We start from the raw sequence: 19,087 nt of genomic DNA on the forward strand, positions 1-19,087 counted from the left end.
AGAGGTGAGGTCATAGTGATCTGGAGGTAGGGGTCAGGCAGAGGAGCCTAGAGGTGAGGTCATAGTGATCTGGAAGTGGAGGGTCAGGCAGAGGAGCCTAGATGTGAGGTCATAGTGATCTGGAGGTGGGGGTCAGGCAGAGGAGCCTAGAGGTGAGGTCATAGTGATCTGGAGGTGGGGCTCAGGCAGAGGAGCCTAGACGTTAGGTCATAGTGATCTGGAGGTGGGGAGTCAGGCAGAGCAGCCTAGAGGTGAGGTCATAGTGATCTGGAGGTGGGGAGTCAGGCAGAGGAGCCTAGAGGTGAGGTCATAGTGATTTGGAGGTGGGGGGTCAGGCAGGGGAGCCTAGAGGTGAGGTCATAGTGATCTGGAGGTGGGGGTCAGGCAGAGGAGCCTAGAGGTGAGGTCATAGTGATCTGGAGGTAAGGAGTAAGGCAGGGGAGCCTAGAGGTGAGGTCATAGTGATCTGGAGGTGGGGAGTCAGGCAGAGGAGCCTAGAGGTGAGGTCATAGTGATCTGGAGGTAAGGAGTAAGGCAGGGGAGCCTAGAGGTGAGGTCATAGTGCTCTGGAGGTAAGGAGTAAGGCAGAGGAGCCTAGAGGTGAGGTCATAGTGATCTGGAGGTAAGGAGTAAGGCAGGGGAGCCTAGAGGTGAGGTCATAGTGATCTGGAGGTGGGGGGTCAGGGAGAGGAGCCTAGAGGTGAGGTCATAGTGATCTGGAGGTGGGGGTCAGGCAGAAGAGCCTGGAGGTGAGGTCATAGTGATCTGGAGGTGGGGGGTCAGGGAGAGGAGCCTAGAGGTGAGGTCATAGTGATCTGGTGGTGGGGGTCAGGCAGAAGAGCCTGGAGGTGAGGTCATAGTGATCTGGAGGTGGGGGGTCAGGGAGAGGAGCCTAGAGGTGAGGTCATAGTGATCTGGAGGTGGGGAGTCAGGCAGAGGAGCCTAGAGGTGAGGTTATAGTGATTTGGAGGTGGGGGTCAGGCAGAGGAGCCTAGAGGTGAGGTTATAGTGATCTGGAGGTGGGGGTTAGGCAGGGGAGCCTAGAGGTGAGGTCATAGTGATCTGGAGGTGGGGAGTAAGGCAGAAGAGCCTGGAGGTGAGGTCATAGTGAACTGGAGGTGGGGAGTCAGGCAGAGGAGCCTAGAGGTGAGGTCATAGTGATCTGGAGGTGGGGCTCAGGCAGAGGAGCCTAGACGTGAGGTCATAGTGATCTGGAGGTGGGGAGTCAGGCAGAGCAGCCTAGAGGTGAGGTCATAGTGATCTGGAGGTGGGGAGTCAGGCAGAGGAGCCTAGAGGTGAGGTCATAGTGATTTGGAGGTGGGGGTTCAGGCAGGGGAGCCTAGAGGTGAGGTCACAGTGATCTGGAGGTGGAGGTCAGGCAGAGGAGCCTAGAGGTGAGGTCATAGTGATCTGGAGGTAAGGCGTAAGACAGGGGAGCCTAGAGGTGAGGTCATAGTGATCTGGAGGTGGGGGTCAGGCAGAGGAGCCTAGAGGTGAGGTCATAGTGATCTGGAGGTGGGGAGTCAGGCAGAGGAGCCTAGAGGTGAGGTCATAGTGATCTGGAGGTAAGGAGTAAGGCAGGGGAGCCTAGAGGTGAGGTCATAGTGATCTGGAGGTGGGGGTCAGGCAGAAGAGCCTGGAGGTGAGGTCATAGTGATCTGGAGGTGGGGGGTCAGGGAGAGGAGCCTAGAGGTGAGGTCATAGTGATCTGGAGGTGGGGGTCAGGCAGAAGAGCCTGGAGGTGAGGTCATAGTGATCTGGAGGTGGGGGGTCAGAGAGAGGAGCCTAGAGGTGAGGTCATAGTGATCTGGAGGTGGGGGTCAGGCAGATGAGCCTGGAGGTGAGGTCATAGTGATCTGGAGGTGGGGGGTCAGGGAGAGGAGCCTAGAGGTGAGGTCATAGTGATCTGGAGGTGGGGAGTCAGGCAGAGGAGCCTAGAGGTGAGGTCATAGTGATCTGGAGGTGGGGGTTAGGCAGGGGAGCCTAGAGGTGAGGTCTTAGTGATCTGGAGGTGGGGAGTAAGGCAGAAGAGCCTGGAGGTGAGGTCATAGTGATCTGGAGGTGGGGGGGTCAGGGAGAGGAGCCTAGATGTGAGGTCATAGTGATCTGGAGGTGGGGAGTCAGGCAGAGGAGCCTAGAGGTGAGGTCATAGTGATTTGGAGGTGGGGGTCAGGCAGAGGAGCCTAGAGGTGAGGTCATAGTGATCTGGTGGTGGGGGTCAGGCAGAAGAGCCTGGAGGTGAGGTCATAGTGATCTGGAGGTGGGGGATCAGGAAGAGGAGCCTAGAGGTGAGGTCATAGTGATCTGGAGGTGGGGGTCAGGCAGAAGAGCCTGGAGGTGAGGTCATAGTGATCTGGAGATGGGGGGTCAGGGAGAGGAGCCTAGAGGTGAGGTCATAGTGATCTGGAGGTGGGGAGTCAGGCAGAGGAGCCTAGAGGTGAGGTCATAGTGATTTGGAGGTGGGGGTCAGGCAGAGGAGCCTAGAGGTGAGGTCATAGTGATCTGGAGGTGGGGGTTAGGCAGGGGAGCCTAGAGGTGAGGTCATAGTGATCTGGAGGTGGGGAGTAAGGCAGAAGAGCCTGGAGGTGAGGTCATAGTGATCTGGAGGTGGGGAGTCAGGCAGAGGAGCCTAGAGGTGAGGTCATAGTGATTTGGAGGTGGGGGTCAGGCAGAGGAGCCTAGAGGTGAGGTCATAGTGATCTGGAGGTGGGGGTCAGGAAGAAGAGCCTGGAGGTGAGGTCATAGTGATCTGGAGGTGGGGGATCAGGGAGAGGAGCCTAGAGGTGAGGTCATAGTGATCTGGAGGTGGGGGTCAGGCAGAGGAGCCTAGATGTGAGGTCATAGTGATCTGGAGGTGGGGGTCAGGCAGAGGAGCCTAGAGGTGAGGTCATAGTGATCTGGAGGTGGGGCTCAGGCAGAGGAGCCTAGACGTGAGGTCATAGTGATCTGGAGGTGGGGAGTCAGGCAGAGGAGCCTAGAGGTGAGGTCATAGTGATTTGGAGGTGGGGGGTCAGGCAGGGGAGCCTAGAGGTGAGGTCATAGTGATCTGGAGGTGGGGGTCAGGCAGAGGAGCCTAGAGGTGAGGTCATAGTGATCTGGAGGTAAGGAGTAAGGCAGGGGAGCCTAGAGGTGAGGTCATAGTGATCTGGAGGTGGGGAGTCAGGCAGAGCAGCCTAGAGGTGAGGTCATAGTGATCTGGAGGTGGGGAGTCAGGCAGAGGAGCCTAGAGGTGAGGTCATAGTGATTTGGAGGTGGGGGGTCAGGCAGGGGAGCCTAGAGGTGAGGTCATAGTGATCTGGAGGTGGGGGTCAGGCAGAGGAGCCTGGAGGAGAGGTCATAGTGATCTGGAGGTGGGGGGTCAGGGAGAGGAGCCTAGAGGTGAGGTCATAGTGATCTGGAGGTGGGGGTCAGGCAGATGAGCCTGGAGGTGAGGTCATAGTGATCTGGAGGTGGGGGGTCAGGGAGAGGAGGCTAGAGGTGAGGTCATAGTGATCTGGAGGTGGGGAGTCAGGCAGAGGAGCCTAGAGGTGAGGTCATAGTGATTTGGAGGTGGGGGTCAGGCAGAGGAGCCTAGAGGTGAGGTCATAGTGATTTGGAGGTGGGGGGTCAGGGAGAGGAGCCTAGAGGTGAGGTCATAGTGATCTGGAGGTGGGGGTCAGGCAGATGAGCCTGGAGGTGAGGTCATAGTGATCTGGAGGTGGGGGGTCAGGGAGAGGAGCCTAGAGGTGAGGTCATAGTGATCTGGAGGTGGGGAGTCAGGCAGAGGAGCCTAGAGGTGAAGTCATAGTGATTTGGAGGTGGGGGTCAGGCAGAGGAGCCTAGAGGTGAGGTCATAGTGATCTGGAGGTGGGGGTTAGGCAGGGGAGCCTAGAGGTGAGGTCATAGTGATCTGGAGGTGGGGGTCAGGCGGAGGAGCCTAGAGGTGAGGTCATAGTGATCTGGAGGTGGGGGTCAGGCAGAGGAGCCTAGAGGTGAGGTCATAGTGATCTGGAGGTGGGGGTCAGGCAGAGGAGCCTAGAGGTGAGGTCATAGTGATCTGGAGGTGGGGGTCAGGCAGAGGAGCCTAGAGGTGAGGTCATAGTGATCTGGAGGTGGGGAGTCAGGCAGAAGAGCCTGGAGGTGAGGTCATAGTGATCTGGAGGTGGGGGGTCAGGGAGAGGAGCCTAGAGGTGAGGTCATAGTGATCTGGAGGTGGGCAGTCAGGCAGAGGAGCCTAGAGGTGAGGTCATAGTGATTTGGAGGTGGGGGTCAGGCAGAGGAGCCTAGAGGTGAGGTCATAGTGATCTGGAGGTGGGGGTCAGGCAGAAGAGCCTGGAGGTGAGGTCATAGTGATTTGGAGGTGGTGGGTCAGGGAGAGGAGCCTAGAGGTGAGGTCATAGTGATCTGGAGGTGGGGGTCAGGCAGAAGAGCCTGGAGGTGAGGTCATAGTGATCTGGAGGTGGGGGGTCAGGCAGAGCAGCCTAGAGGTGAGGTCATAGTGATCTGGAGGTGGGGAGTCAGGCAGAGGAGCCTAGAGGTGAGTTCATAGTTATCTGGAGGTGGGGAGTCAGGCAGAGGAGCCTAGAGGTGAGGTCATAGTGATTTGGAGGTGGGGGTCAGGCAGGGGAGCCTAGAGGTGAGGTCATAGTGATCTGGAGGTGGGGGTCAGGCAGAGGAGCCTAGAGGTGAGGTCATAGTGATCTGGAGGTGGGGAGTCAGGCAGAGGAGCCTAGAGGTGAGGTCATAGTGATCTGGAGGTAAGGAGTAAGTCAGGGGAGCCTAGAGGTGAGGTCATAGTGATCTGGAGGTGGGGGTCAGGCAGAGGAGCCTAGAGGTGAGGTCATAGTGATCTGGAGGTGGGGGTCAGGCAGAGGAGCCTAGAGGTGAGGTCATAGTGATCTGGAGGTGGGGGTCAGGCGGAGGAGACTAGAGGTGAGGTCATAGTGATCTGGAGGTGGGGGTCAGGCAGAGGAGACTAGAGGTGAGGTCATAGTGATCTGGAGGTCGGGGTCAGGCAGAGGAGCCTAGAGGTGAGGTCATAGTGATCTGGAGGTGGGGGTCAGGCAGAGGAGCCTAGAGGTGAGGTCATAGTGATCTGGAGGTGGGGAGTCAGGCAGAAGAGCCTGGAGGTGAGGTCATAGTGATCTGGAGGTGGGGGGTCAGGGAGAGGAGCCTAGAGGTGAGGTCATAGTGATCTGGAGGTGGGCAGTCAGGCAGAGGAGCCTAGAGGTGAGGTCATAGTGATTTGGAGGTGGGGGTCAGGCAGAGGAGCCTAGAGGTGAGGTCATAGTGATCTGGAGGTGGGTGTCAGGCAGTAGAGCCTGGAGGTGAGGTCATAGTGATTTGGAGGTGGGGGGTCAGGGAGAGGAGCCTAGAGGTGAGGTCATAGTGATCTGGAGGTGGGGGTCAGGCAGAAGAGCCTGGAGGTGAGGTCATAGTGATCTGGAGGTGGGGGGTCAGGCAGAGCAGCCTAGAGGTGAGGTCATAGTGATCTGGAGGTGGGGAGTCAGGCAGAGGAGCCTAGAGGTGAGGTCATAGTGATCTGGAGGTGGGGAGTCAGGCAGAGGAGCCTAGAGGTGAGGTCATAGTGATTTGGAGGTGGGGGTCAGGCAGGGGAGCCTAGAGGTGAGGTCATAGTGATCTGGAGGTGGGGGTCAGGCAGAGGAGCCTAGAGGTGAGGTCATAGTGATCTGGAGGTGGGGAGTCAAGCAGAGGAGCCTAGAGGTGAGGTCATAATGATCTGGAGGTAAGGAGTAAGGCAGGGGAGCCTAGAGGTGAGGTCATAGTGATCTGGAGGTGGGGGTCAGGCAGAGGAGCCTAGAGGTGAGGTCATAGTGATCTGGAGGTAAGGAGTAAGGCAGGGGAGCCTAGAGGTGAGGTCATAGTGATCTGGAGGTGGGGGGTCAGGGAGAGGAGCCTATAGGTGAGGTCATAGTGATCTGGAGGTGGGGGTCAGGCAGAAGAGCCTGGAGGTGAGGTCATAGTGATCTGGAGGTGGGGGGTCAGGGAGAGGAGCCTAGAGGTGAGGTCATAGTGATCTGGAGGTGGGGAGTCAGGCAGAGGAGCCTAGAGGTGAGGTCATAGTGATTTGGAGGTGGGGGTCAGGCAGAGGAGCCTAGAGGTGAGGTCATAGTGATCTGGAGGTGGGGGTTAGGCAGGGGAGCCTAGAGGTGAGGTCATAGTGATTTGGAGGTGGGGGTCAGGCAGGGGAGCCTAGAGGTGAGGTCATAGTGATCTGGAGGTGGGGGTCAGGCAGGGGAGCCTAGAGGTGAGGTCATAGTGATCTGGAGGTGGGGGTCAGGCGGAGGAGCCTAGAGGTGAGGTCATAGTGATCTGGAGGTGGGGGTCAGGCAGAGGAGACTAGAGGTGAGGTCATAGTGATCTGGAGGTGGGGGTCAGGCAGAGGAGCCTAGAGGTGAGGTCATAGTGATCTGGAGGTGGGGGTCAGGCAGAGGAGCCTAGAGGTGAGGTCATAGTGATCTGGAGGTGGGGGTCAGGCAGAGGAGCCTAGAGGTGAGGTCATAGTGATCTGGAGGTGGGGAGTCAGGCAGAAGAGCCTGGAGGTGAGGTCATAGTGATCTGGAGGTGGGGGGTCAGGGAGAGGAGCCTAGAGGTGAGGTCATAGTGATCTGGAGGTGGGCAGTCAGGCAGAGGAGCCTAGAGGTGAGGTCATAGTGATTTGGAGGTGGGGGTCAGGCAGAGGAGCCTAGAGGTGAGGTCATAGTGATCTGGAGGTGGGGGTCAGGCAGAAGAGCCTGGAGGTGAGGTCATAGTGATTTGGAGGTGGGAGGTCAGGGAGAGGAGCCTAGAGGTGAGGTCATAGTGATCTGGAGGTGGGGAGTAAGGCAGAGGAGCCTAGAGGTGAGGTCATAGTGATTTGGAGGTGGGGGTCAGGCAGGGGAGCCTAGAGGTGAGGTCATAGTGATCTGGAGGTGGGGAGTCAGGCAGAGGAGCCTAGAGGTGAGGTCATAGTGATCTGGAGGTAAGGAGTAAGGCAGGGGAGCCTAGAGGTGAGGTCATAGTGATCTGGAGGTGGGGGTCAGGCAGAGGAGCCTAGAGGTGAGGTCATAGTGATCTGGAGGTAAGCAGTAAGGCAGGGGAGCCTAGAGGTGAGGTCATAGTGATCTGGAGGTGTGGGGTCAGGGAGAGGAGCCTAGAGGTGAGGTCATAGTGATCTGGAGGTGGGGGTCAAGCGGAGGAGCCTAGAGGTGAGGTCATAGTGATCTGGAGGTGGGGGGTCAGGGAGAGGAGCCTATAGGTGAGGTCATAGTGATCTGGAGGTGGGGGTCAGGCAGAAGAGCCTGGAGGTGAGGTCATAGTGATCTGCAGGTGGGGGGTCAGGGAGAGGAGCCTAGAGGTGAGGTCATAGTGATCTGGAGGTGGGGGTCAGGCAGAAGAGCCTGGAGGTGAGGTCATAGCGATCTGGAGGTGGGGGATCAGGGAGAGGAGCCTAGAGGTGAGGTCATAGTGATCTGGAGGTGGGGGTCAGGCAGAGGAGCCTAGAGGTGAGGTCATAGTGATCTGGAGGTGGGGGTCAGGCAGGGGAGCCTAGAGGTGAGGTCATAGTGATCTGGAGGTAGGGGTCAGGCAGAGGAGCCTAGAGGTGAGGTCATAGTGATCTGGAGGTGGGGGTCAGGCAGAAGAGCCTGGAGGTGAGGTCATAGTGATCTGGAGGTGGAGGGTCAGGCAGAGGAGCCTAGATGTGAGGTCATAGTGATCTGGAGGTGGGGGTCAGGCAGAGGAGCCTAGAGGTGAGGTCATAGTGATCTGGAGGTGGGGCTCAGGCAGAGGAGCCTAGACGTGAGGTCATAGTGATCTGGAGGTGGGGAGTCAGGCAGAGCAGCCTAGAGGTGAGGTCATAGTGATCTGGAGGTGGGGAGTCAGGCAGAGGAGCCTAGAGGTGAGGTCATAGTGATTTGGAGGTGGGGGGTCAGGCAGGGGAGCCTAGAGGTGAGGTCATAGTGATCTGGAGGTGGGGGTCAGGCAGAGGAGCCTAGAGGTGAGGTCATAGTGATCTGGAGGTAAGGAGTAAGGCAGGGGAGCCTAGAGGTGAGGTCATAGTGATCTGGAGGTGGGGGTCAGGCAGAGGAGCCTAGAGGTGAGGTCATAGTGATCTGGAGGTGGGGGTTAGGCAGGGGAGCCTAGAGGTGAGGTCATAGTGATCTGGAGGTGGGGGTCAGGCAGAGGAGCCTAGAGGTGAGGTCATAGTGATCTGGAGGTGGGGAGTCAGGCAGAGGAGCCTAGAGGTGAGGTCATAGTGATCTGGAGGTAAGGAGTAAGGCAGGGGAGCCTAGAGGTGAGGTCATAGTGATCTGGAGGTGGGGGTCAGGCAGAAGAGCCTGGAGGTGAGGTCATAGTGATCTGGAGGTGGGGGGTCAGGGAGAGGAGCCTAGAGGTGAGGTCATAGTGATCTGGAGGTGGGGGTCAGGCAGAAGAGCCTGGAGGTGAGGTCATAGTGATCTGGAGGTGGGGGGTCAGGGAGAGGAGCCTAGAGGTGAGGTCATAGTGATCTGGAGGTGGGGGTCAGGCAGAAGAGCCTGGAGGTGAGGTCATAGTGATCTGGAGGTGAGGGGTCAGGGAGAGGAGCCTAGAGGTGAAGTCATAGTGATCTGGAGGTGGGGAGTCAGGCAGGGGAGCCTAGAGGTGAGGTCATAGTGATTTGGAGGTGGGGGTCAGGCAGAGGAGCCTAGAGGTGAGGTCATAGTGATCTGGAGGTGGGGGTTAGGCAGGGGAGCCTAGAGGTGAGGTCATAGTGATCTGGAGGTGGGGGTCAGGCAGAGGAGACTAGAGGTGAGGTCATAGTGATCTGGAGGTGGGGAGTCAGGCAGAGGAGCCTAGAGGTGAGGTCATAGTGATCTGAAGGTGGGGCTCAGGCGGAGGAGCCTATAGAGGTGGGTGTCACTCAGGGATCTGAAGAAGCTTTTCTTCTCTACCCCTCTGTTGAAGCTTCAGCTATTATGGAGGTTCCCAAAGTTAAAGGGTTTTTTGAATGAGCCCGTTTTTATTCATATGTTAATTAGCTTCCAGTCAGCACAGGAAGTTCCCAGCAGCCTCCTCTCTGCTATTCTCTCCTATCTATGGGTGCAAACAGGAAGCTGTGTCATCATCAGCAGCAGCCTGTGTTGTACACATACATAAGAAAGAATAGGTAGAGGGTGCACGATGAGACTTCCGGGGTGCACCAATAGGCTAATTAGCATATGAATAAAAACGGGCTCATTCATAAACCACTGAGGCGATTTAAATACAAATGGTAGGTGTGAAAAAGCCTTTCTAAAGGCTATGCAAGGATGTGCTTATCTAAAAATGACTTTACCCAATGATAGAGCCCCTTTAAGGTAAAAGTGGACCAAGGGTGATGATTTCCGACTTCATCCCTGCTCGTACTCCATCAAAACTACCCCAAGGACAAGATTTCCCACAAGGATATATTGGAGGGGTGACTAGTGGGCAACTGTATAGCTGATGTTCCTTCCAAGACAACTCACACCAATATAAGCACATGTGGGGGCAATGCGTTGTGAGCTGAGCACTCAGGGTACGGCAGCTGTGTGAGCATGACCAGGTCAGGTTGCAAGTTCTTTTTCACTGACAGCCTTCAGAGATTATGAGAACGACAACTGAAGCGCAAAAAACTTTTGGGGCCAGGATGAGTTCATGGATCTTGGGGACCGGACCCCCTGACTGCTGCTCTGGTCTCTAGAGAACGTTCATGACGACACAACAATCACTTCCATCATGTATGAAAAATAATTTATTGAGTTACTTTTATCAGTAGAAATGAGTCATTGACCCGGTAGTGTCCTTCAGGCCCAACATGCAGGAGAATCCTCAACACATGAACCCTCAGAGGAGAAGAGGCAGCCATGGAGGTCAGATACAGGTGGGGGAAGGGTGGAGAGGAGGGGAGGCTGCCGTGGAGGTCAGAAGCAGTGGTGGGGGTTGGATAGGAGGAGAGGCAGCAGGTATGTGGTAGAGGTAAGAGGTCACTGAGGAGGAACATAGAAGAAGATTCATCGAGTGAATTAGCAGCGATCTAAGCTCCACCCATTTCAGTTCTGGTGTACGCCCAGCGCACATCACCAGTGACATCACCAGCGCCCCCCATGTCATAATTCCAGTGCTCCACACACCACTGGCATCACCGACATCACCAGCATCCAACGCTTCACACATCACCAATGTCTCCGGAGTCACCAGCATCCAGCGCTCCACATGCCACTGGCATCAACAGCGCACCGCACATCACCGACGTCACCAGCATCCAGCGCTCCACACATCACCGGCGGAGTTGCGGCGTCCAGACATCATGTACAAAGTAAAAACTAACGTTGAAGAGAGAAACATCAGGTTTGTTCTGTGCTTTGAGGTTATTGCTTCATCCCGGTCAGTGCTGTGCAGACCCCTCCAGGATCAGAGCGGCCCCTTCTGTGCAGGTCATGTATTGCAAGGCCCTCTGCCCAGGAGCAGGTACGAGGTAAAAGCCTAATATTACTACTACACCCCCCCATCATTCACTGGGCGGCATGGGAGCCACAGTCCACACTACAAGTCACAGGTGTCGGGGGCCACGCACAAGCTTCTGTAATAAATGTCGGCTCCGAGCAGCAATCTGCAGGGTTATCAGGGGGGAGCAGCGAAGATGGGTGACCTGGGGGGCCCGAGCAGAGGGAAATCTGTAGCAACCTGCAGGAAGAGACGCAATGATGAGACTCACGTTCCAACCCAGGTTACCAGGAACAGATCGGCATCGCGTAGAAGCCACTTACCTCTGCTGCTGCAGAACATCCAACAGGAAGCCTGGGGAGTCGCCGGCACCAGGAGCGCCATCTACAGAGCGACAACCACGGCCAGAGAGTCCACGATGGCGCAGCTTATTGAGACACAGGAGACCGCGCACCCGAACAGATCTCCGCAGCTGGCGAAGGGCGCTGGCTCCTAAGCAAACAAACGAGGGGTTAACACATTCTGGAAACGTGCTACACCACACAGACATAGTACATACATCATACATCCACACACAGTACATACATCATACATATAAACAGTTGTCTGTGTGCCTCCCCTTCCAGTATTCCCAGTGCGGTGCCCCAGTGTCTGTCACCTGGGGATGACTAACCTTGTGTCAGGTAGGTGTCTGATGCTCGGCGCCCCTCTTGGAAGGTGACAGGCAGGAGACAGTTGGGGGAGGGGATTCCCTGATGCTGCAGAACTGGGGTAGCTGAGTGAGCACTGAGAGGCGCCGTAGAGCGTAATGGATGGTGGCAGGAGCGCTGCACAACATTCTCTGGACTGTTAGACTGGGAAGACGTGAAGGACACCAGAATATCTGCGGGAGAGAGAGAGAGAGAGAGCGCTCAGTGAGTACATGTACCAGAAACAAGCGGACAGCAGCACAGAGGAATCCAACAGCTGACACCTACCTGGAGCCGCTGGGCTTGGCTGTGCAGTCTGCAGGATCTTCTCATACAGCGGCGGCTCCTCACGTAACGAAGACTCCTGTATTGTAGGGTCAGGGGCCGATAGAGGGGCCCCTAAAATAGGGGTCTCCCCCAGATACAGCAAAGACTGCAAAACAAGAGCGGAAGAGTCAGATCTCTGCACACAAATCACAGTGTGTGTGTGTGTGTGTGTGTGTGTGTGTGTGTGTGTGTGTGTGTGTGTGTGTGTGTGTGTGTGTGTGTGTGTGTGTGTGTTTTATATATACAGTCCTATGAAAAAGTTTGGGCACCCCTATTAATCTTAATCATTTTTAGTTGTAAATATTTTGGTGTTTGCAGCAGCCATTTCAGTTTGATATATCTAATAACTGATGGACACAGTAATATTTCAGGATTGAAATGAGGTTTCTTGTACTAACAGAAAATGTGCAATATGCATTAAACCCAAATTTGACCGGTGCAAAAGTATGGGCACCTCAACAGAAAAGTGACATTAATATTTAGTAGATCCTCCTCCTGCAAAGATAACAGCCTCTAGTCGCTTCCCGTAGCTTTTAATCAGTTCCTGGATCCTGGATGAAGGTATTTTGGACCATTCCTCTTTACAAAACAATATAAGTTCAGTTAAGTTTGATGGTGGCCGAGCATGGACAGCCCGCTCTCAAATGATCTGAAAACAAAGATTATTCAACATAGTTGTTCAGGGGAAGGATACAAAACGTTGTCTCAGAGATTTAACCTGTCAGTTTCCACTGTGAGGAACATAGTAAGGAAATGGAAGAGCACAGGGACAGTTCTTGTTAAGCCCAGAAGTGGCAGGCCAAGAAAAATATCAGAAAGGCAGAGAAGAAGAATGGTGAGAACAGTCAAGGACAATCCACAGACCACCTCCAAAGAGCTGCAGCATCATCTTGCTGCAGATGGTGTCACTGTGCATTGGTCAACAACACAGCGCACTTTGCACAAATAGAAGCTGTATGGGAGAGTGATGAGAAAGAAGCCGTTTCTTCAAGCACGCCACAAACAGTCGCCTAAGGTATGCAAAAGCACATATGGACAAGCCAGCTTCATTTTGGAAGAAGGTCCTGTGGACTGATGAAACAAAGATTGAGATGTTTGGTCATACAAAAAGGCGTTATGCATGGCGTCCAAAAATAACAGCATTCCAAGAAAAACACATGCTACCCACTGTAAAATTTGGTGGAGGTTCCATCATGCTTTGGGGCTGTGTAGCCAATGCCGGCATCGGGAATCTTGTTAAAGTTGAGGGTCGCATGGATTCCACTCAGTATCAGCAGATTCTTGAGAATAATGTTCAAGAATCAGTGACGAAGTTGAAGTTACGCCGGGGATGGATATTTCAGCAAGGCAATGATCCAAAACACCGCTCCAAATCCTCAGGCATTCATGCAGAGGAACAATTACAATGTTCTGGAATGGCCATCCCAGTCCCCAGACCTGAATATCATTGAACATCTGTGGGATGATTTGAAGCGGGCTGTCCATGCTCGGCGACCATCTAACTTAACTGAACTTGAATTGTTTGTCCAAAGTACCTTCATCCAGGATCCAGGAACTGATTAAAAGCTACAGGAAGCGACTAGAGGCTGTTATCTTTGCAAAAGGAGGATCTACTAAATATTACTGTCACTTTTCTGTTGAGGTGCCCATACTTTTGCACCGGTCAAATTTTGGTTTAATGCATATTGCACATTTTCCATTAGTACAATAAACCTCATTTCAATCCTGAAATATTACTGTGTCCATCAGTTATTAGATATATCAAACTGAAATGGCTGCTGCAAACACCAAAATATTTAGAACTAAAAATGATTAAGATTAATAGGGGTGCCCAAACTTTTTCATAGGACTGTATATATATTTATTGTGTGTGTGTGTATATATATACTGTTTCGGTCTACATACAGTGTGTATATATTTTTGTGTATACGTGTGTGGTGGTCTATATACATACATGTGTATGTGTGTGCACCTTTATACATATGTGTACATGTGGTCAACTATATACATGTGTGTGCACATGTGGTTGCCAATGTACATATGTATACAAGTGGTCACTTATATACATATGCGTACATGTGGCTGCCTATATACACGTGCGTACATGTGGTCATCTATATACATATGAGTACATGTGTGCAAATATACATATGGTCACCTATATACATATGTGGTTGCTTGTATACATGTGTATATGTGGTCACCTGTATACATATGCATACATGTGATCAACTATATACATAGGTGTAGGTGTGGTCAACTATATACATAGGTGTAGGTGTGGTCAACTATATACATATGTGCATGTGGTCACCTATATACATATATGTGCCCGTGGTCCCCTATATACATATGTGTGCGTGTGGTCACCTATATACATATGTTTGCCCGTGGTCACCTATATACATATGTGTGCGTGTGTAGATTTCTTCTCACCTGCAGCGGACCGCTCAGCTCACAGTCGTAATCTGGTACAGTTGCCTGTGGCTGACACAAGAGAGAAGGAGCAGCAGTAGAGGAGGGGGAGGCCTATGGGAAGAGAAGACGCTGAATCAGGACTGGCACCAGCGGACACCCGCACACCCTCTCATCCCCCGCACTCCTTACAGCCCTCCTTTCCACAGTGCTCACCTTCACACAGTCCATGGGTTTGGGCTCTGGTGCTGAGGATTGTCCAAAGCGCGACTCCTGCAGCCGCTCCACCAGGAAGTAGTAAATGGCGGCGTAATTGTCATAGGTGTCGTTCTGTAAGGCCTGAAGGCAGAGAGAAGTCAGTCACCCCGGGTCATGGAGCTGCCAGGTGGAGCTGTGCTGGACACACTGTACCATTACTCACCTGCAGGGTGCGCTCTCTGTCAATGCCCAGGCTCTGCATGATGGCCAGGACTTGCATACAGGGCTGGGGGGCAGGGAGATCACTGTGTAGAAGGGGCTGCTGGGAGGCCATTCCCTGGAACCACCGATGCTGTCTGATCTGTGCAATGCTCAGCCGCTTCCCCGGGTCCACCACCAGCATCCGGCGCAGCAGAGACTCACAGTCTGAGGGCGACAAAACCAAGGTGAGACACGGGGGGCAGAGGACGTGAGGAGGGGTACAGAGGACGTGAGGAGGGGGACAGAGGACGTGAGGAGGGGGACAGAGGACGTGAGGAGGGGGACAGAGGACGTGAGGAAGGGTACAGAGGACGTGAGGAGGGGGACAGAGGACGTGAGGAGGGGGACAGAGGACGTGAGGAGGGGGACAGAGGACGTGAGGAGGGGGACAGAGGACGTGAGGAGGGGGACAGAGGACGTGAGGAGGGGGACAGAGGACGTGAGGAGGGGGACAGAGGACGTGAGGAGGGGGACAGAGGACGTGAGGAGGGGGACAGAGGACGTGAGGAGGGGGACAGAGGACGTGAGGAGGGGGACAGAGGACGTGAGGAGGGGGACAGAGGACGTGAGGAGGGGGACAGAGGACGTGAGGAGGGGGACAGAGGACGTGAGGAGGGGGACAGAGGACGTGAGGAGGGGGACAGAGGACGTGAGGAGGGGGACAGAGGACGTGAGGAGGGGGACAGAGGACGTGAGGAGGGGGACAGAGGACGTGAGGAGGGGGACAGAGGACGTGAGGAGGGGTACAGGGAGCAAAGGGTGTTCTATCATCTGCCGCTACCCGGTGACAACCACCAGCATCCGGAGCAGCAGAGACTGACAGTATGAGGGCGAGAGCATAAACACAACACACGGGGGACAGAGGAAAGAAATAAGATGTGGGGAGGGGTACAAGGAGCCATGTCTGTGTCTTCATGTGTCATATGATCAGCAGTACATGAGCGGGCACTCACCCTGTGACATGTAGTATGGAATTCGGAAGCGCCCATCCAGGACTCGCTGTCGCAGGGTCGGCAGGTTTGGCCCATCAAAGGGAAATGATCCACAAAGCAAAACGTACAGGACGACCCCCAAACTCTGCAGGAGAAGAGACAACAGCACGTGACCATCACACATGTGTAACACACAGCACGTACGTCACACATATGTAACACACAGCACGTAATGTCACATATATGTAAGACACAGCACGTAACGTCACACATATGTAACACACAGCACGTAATGTCACACATATGTAAGACACAGCACATAATGTCACAGATATATAACACACATCACACATATGTAACACAGCACGTAACGTCACAGGTATATAACACACAGCACACATATGTAACATACAGCATGTAACGTCACACATATGTAACACACTACACACAGGACCCCACTACATGTGACTACAGAGTCCTCCAGAGTCCACCACACATTATAATGACAGTCCTATGACATGTGTGTACTCACCCAGACATCCAGTAGGGGTCCCTCATACTCCTTCCCCTGGAATACCTCTGGTGCGGCATACGGGGGGCTTCCACACCAGGTACTGAGGGGTCGACCTTCCATGTAGAAATTGCCAAACCCAAAATCTGCATGAAACAAAAAAGTGACAGGCTGTTACTCCCGGCTGCAGAGCGCACCATCCCCATCCCCCCGCCCCTGGGGCGGGCACTGACCGGCCAGCTTGATGTCCATGCTGTCACTCAGCAGAAGGTTCTCGGTCTTCAGGTCTCGGTGGACAATGTTCTGGCTGTGACAATACTCCACCGCTGACAGGATCTGCAGGAACTTGGCGCGAGCTTCCTCCTCCGACAAGCGCCCTCGCACAGTCAGGTAATCTGCAAGGCACAAAAACGTCAGAAGGGGGCGGCAGAGAGCAGGTCTCAGTCCGCCGCAACAAGGTCTGCTCCAACAGAACACCACAAGTCCGCACTCACCAAATAATTCCCCGTTTTTGGCATATTCTGTGACAATATAAATCATGTCTTTGGTCTCCATCACCTGCAACACAAGAAGAAGATGAGTGAGGGCTGAGGGTCATGTGAGGGGCACAGTATGGTGGGCGAGGGGCATGCGAGGGGCACAGTATGGTGGGCGAGGGGCATGTGAGGACAGTGAGGGGCACAGTATGGCGGGTGCAGGTCATGTGAGGGGCACAGTATGGTGGGCGAGGGGCATGTGAGGACAGTGAGGGGCACAGTATGGCGGGTGCAGGTCATGTGAGGGGCACAGTATGGGGGGCGAGGGGCATGTGAGGACAGTGAGGGGCACAGTATGGTGGGTGAGGTCATGTGAGGGGCACAGTATGGTGGGCAAGGGGCATGTGAGGACAGTGAGGGGCACAGTATGGCGGGTAAGGTCATGTGAGGGGCACAGTATGGTAGGCAAGGGGCATGTGAGGACAGTGAGGGGCACAGTATGGCGGGTGAGGTCATATGAGTGGCACAGTATGGTGAGCGAGGGGCATGTGAGGACAGTGAGGGGCACAGTATGGCGGGTGAGGTCATGTGAGGGGCACAGTATGGTGGGTGAGGTCATGTGAGGGGCACAGTATGGTGGGCGAGGGGCATGTGAGGACAGTAAGGGGCACAGTATGGCGGGTGAGGTCATGTGATGACAATGAGGGGCACAGTATGGTGGGTGAGGTCATGTAAGGGGCACAGTATGGTGGGTGAGGTCATGTGAGGGGCACAGTATGGTGGGCGAGGGGCATGTGAGGACAGTAAGGGGTACAGTATGGCGGGTGAGGTCATGTGAGGGGCACAGTATGGCGGGTGAGGTCATGTGAGGACAGTGAGGGGCACAGTATGGTGGGTGAGGTCATGTGAGGGGCACAGTATGGTGGGTGAGGTCATGTGAGGGGCACAGTATGGTGGGTGAGGTCATGTGAGGGGCACAGTATGGTGGGCGAGGGGCATGTGAGGACAGTAAGGGGCACAGTATGGCGGGTGAGGTCATGTGATGACAATGAGGGGCACAGTATGTCGGGTCATGTGAGGGGCACAGTATGGTGGGCGAGGGTCATGTGAGGACAGTGAGGGGCACAGTATGTCGGGTCATGTGATAGTATGGGGAAATTGGGGAGGGCTGTCTCACCTGGTACAGGCGGATTATGTGCGGGTGGCGCAAGCGTTTCATGATCTGGACTTCCCTATAAATCTTCTCCAGGTTGGTGCGGTCCAGTCGTGTCTTGTCAATGATTTTAATGGCAACCTGAGAAGGGGAGGAGCATGAGACCACAGGCACAGACACAGGCTCCACCCCCACACACCTGTCGTCCCCTTACCTGTGTGTTGGTTACTCGGTGCCTCGCCAGTTTCACTACCGCAAAGTTTCCCTTGCCGAGGGTCCCTTCAATATCATAAAAGCCGACCCGGAGAGGCCTGCGGGGGGCGCTGCCCGATGCGTCCCTCAGAATCACCATCCTGCAGGAAAGAAAACAATGGGTCAGGGGGGGATCTAAGGGTTAAAAAGTGTGAGGGGAGGTCAGAGCTTTGTATGGAGGAGGGGGAGGGTCAGGGAAGGTGAGGGGAGCTGTGTATGGAGGAGGGGGGAGGGGAAGGTGAGGGGAGCTGTGTATGGAGGAGGGGGGAGGGGAAGGTGAGGGGAGCTGTGTATGGAGGAGGGGGGAGGGGAAGGTGAGGGGAGCTGTGTATGGAGGAGGGGGGAGGGGAAGGTGAGGGGAGCTGTGTATGGAGGAGGGGGGAGGGGAAGGTGAGGGGAGCTGTGTATCTGGGTTGGTGTTAGGGCAATAGGGTTGAATAATCCCAGTGTCGCTTAGCTTCTCTCCTCTTCTTCCTCCCTTCTCCCCCTCACCTGCCCTCAGCTCCTCTCCTCTTCTTCCTCCCCTCTCCTGCCCTCACCTCACCTTCTCTTCCTCCCCTCTCCTTCTCCCCTGCCCTCAGCTCCTCTCTTCTCCCCCTCACCTTCTCTCCTCTTCTTCCTCCCCTCTCCCCCTCCCCTGTTCTCAGCTCCTCTCCTCTTGCTCCCCTCTCCCCCTCAGCTCCTCTTCCTCCCGTCTCCCCTCACCTGCTCTCAGCTTCTCTCTTCTTCCTCCCCTGTTCTCACCTTCTCTCCTCTTGCTCCCCTCTCCCCCTCAGCTCCTCTCTTCTCCTCCTCACCTGCCCTCAGCTCCTCTCCTCTCTTCTCCCCTGCCCTCAGCTCCGCTCCTCTCCTCCCCTCTCCCCTGCCCTCAGCTCCTCTCCTCTTGCTCCCCTCTCCCCCTCAGCTCCTCTCCTCTTGCTCCCCTCTCCCACATTCTCAGCTCCTCTTCCTCCCGTCTCCCCTCACCTGCTCTCAGCTTCTCTCTTGGTTGTCCTCCTCTTCTTCCTCTCGTACTCTCATACTTCTTCTTCTTCTTCTCCGTCTCTGGTCACATGCTCCCTCACTCTCTCCGCTCCAAAGCCCCGCCCACACGTCCATAGCCCAGCCTCATTGACGTCACGCTGACGTCAACGACGCCTGAACTCCGCCCCGTTGCCTGGTGACCGGGAATTCTGACGCGCACATTGATGTCTCCGCTGCTATAGCGACCAGGCAATGACGTTAGCGAACAGCTGGCTCCATAATCGTCTGGTTTCAGTTTTCTCCAAAAGCGTCTGCGCAGTACAATAGTGACGTCACCGAGCGAGAGGCGGACATCTAGCGGGCAGAGGGAGAACTGCAGGAGCCTGCTAAGAATGACGTAATTGAGTGAGGACGAGGTGATGTGTATATATGGGGGGAGGGGTGTCACACTATATATATTTTTATATATATATACATATATATAT

At 54.8% G+C, this 19,087-nt stretch overlaps 1 protein-coding gene and 1 long non-coding RNA gene across 10 annotated transcripts; one reads left to right on the forward strand and one right to left on the reverse strand.

The window, feature by feature from the left end:
* Positions 1-9,715: 9,715 nt before the first annotated feature.
* SIK1 (salt inducible kinase 1) lies at positions 9,716-18,719 on the reverse strand. Of its 2 annotated transcripts, none has more exons than XM_075263375.1 (14): positions 18,606-18,719; positions 17,602-17,740; positions 17,412-17,528; positions 16,253-16,316; positions 15,992-16,153; positions 15,780-15,904; positions 15,269-15,392; positions 14,278-14,480; positions 14,073-14,195; positions 13,878-13,970; positions 11,403-11,547; positions 11,099-11,308; positions 10,749-10,917; positions 9,716-10,665 (listed from the first exon to the last, which is right to left on the reverse strand). In XM_075263375.1, exons 2-14 carry the CDS (start codon positions 17,737-17,739, stop codon positions 10,494-10,496), a joined length of 1,845 nt encoding a protein of 614 aa, XP_075119476.1. In that variant the 5' UTR covers position 17,740; positions 18,606-18,719; the 3' UTR covers positions 9,716-10,493. The 2 variants fall into 2 exon arrangements, with proteins under 2 accessions (XP_075119476.1, XP_075119477.1); XM_075263376.1 differs by lacking the exon at positions 18,606-18,719 and adding an exon at positions 18,345-18,369.
* Positions 16,347-17,453, forward strand: LOC142194326 (uncharacterized). 8 transcript variants are annotated; one of them, XR_012715024.1, is made up of 5 exons: positions 16,347-16,601; positions 16,633-16,673; positions 16,705-16,745; positions 16,777-16,817; positions 17,335-17,453. It is a non-coding gene; the product is annotated as an uncharacterized LOC142194326 (long non-coding RNA). The 8 variants fall into 8 exon arrangements; XR_012715022.1 differs by lacking the exon at positions 17,335-17,453 and adding an exon at positions 16,880-16,921; XR_012715023.1 differs by lacking the exon at positions 17,335-17,453 and adding an exon at positions 16,880-16,921 and having other exon boundaries at positions 16,633-16,668; positions 16,700-16,745.
* Positions 18,720-19,087: the final 368 nt, after the last annotated feature.

The sequence above is a fragment of the Leptodactylus fuscus genome, chromosome 2, assembly GCF_031893055.1.
Source record: "Leptodactylus fuscus isolate aLepFus1 chromosome 2, aLepFus1.hap2, whole genome shotgun sequence".
NCBI classification, from domain to species: Eukaryota; Metazoa; Chordata; class Amphibia; order Anura; family Leptodactylidae; genus Leptodactylus; species Leptodactylus fuscus.

Excerpts from the sequence above, each read along its gene's own strand:
- SIK1 (XM_075263375.1), bottom strand. The coding sequence starts at position 17,739 with ATGGTGATTCTGAGGGACGCATCGGGCAGCGCCCCCCGCAGGCCTCTC. Across the intron at positions 11,309-11,402 it reads GCCAAGCCCAGCGGCTCCAG|ATATTCTGGTGTCCTTCACG; the intron begins GTAGGTGTCAGC and ends TCTCTCCCGCAG. Across the intron at positions 10,666-10,748 it reads GATGTTCTGCAGCAGCAGAG|GTTGCTACAGATTTCCCTCT; the intron begins GTAAGTGGCTTC and ends CTCTTCCTGCAG.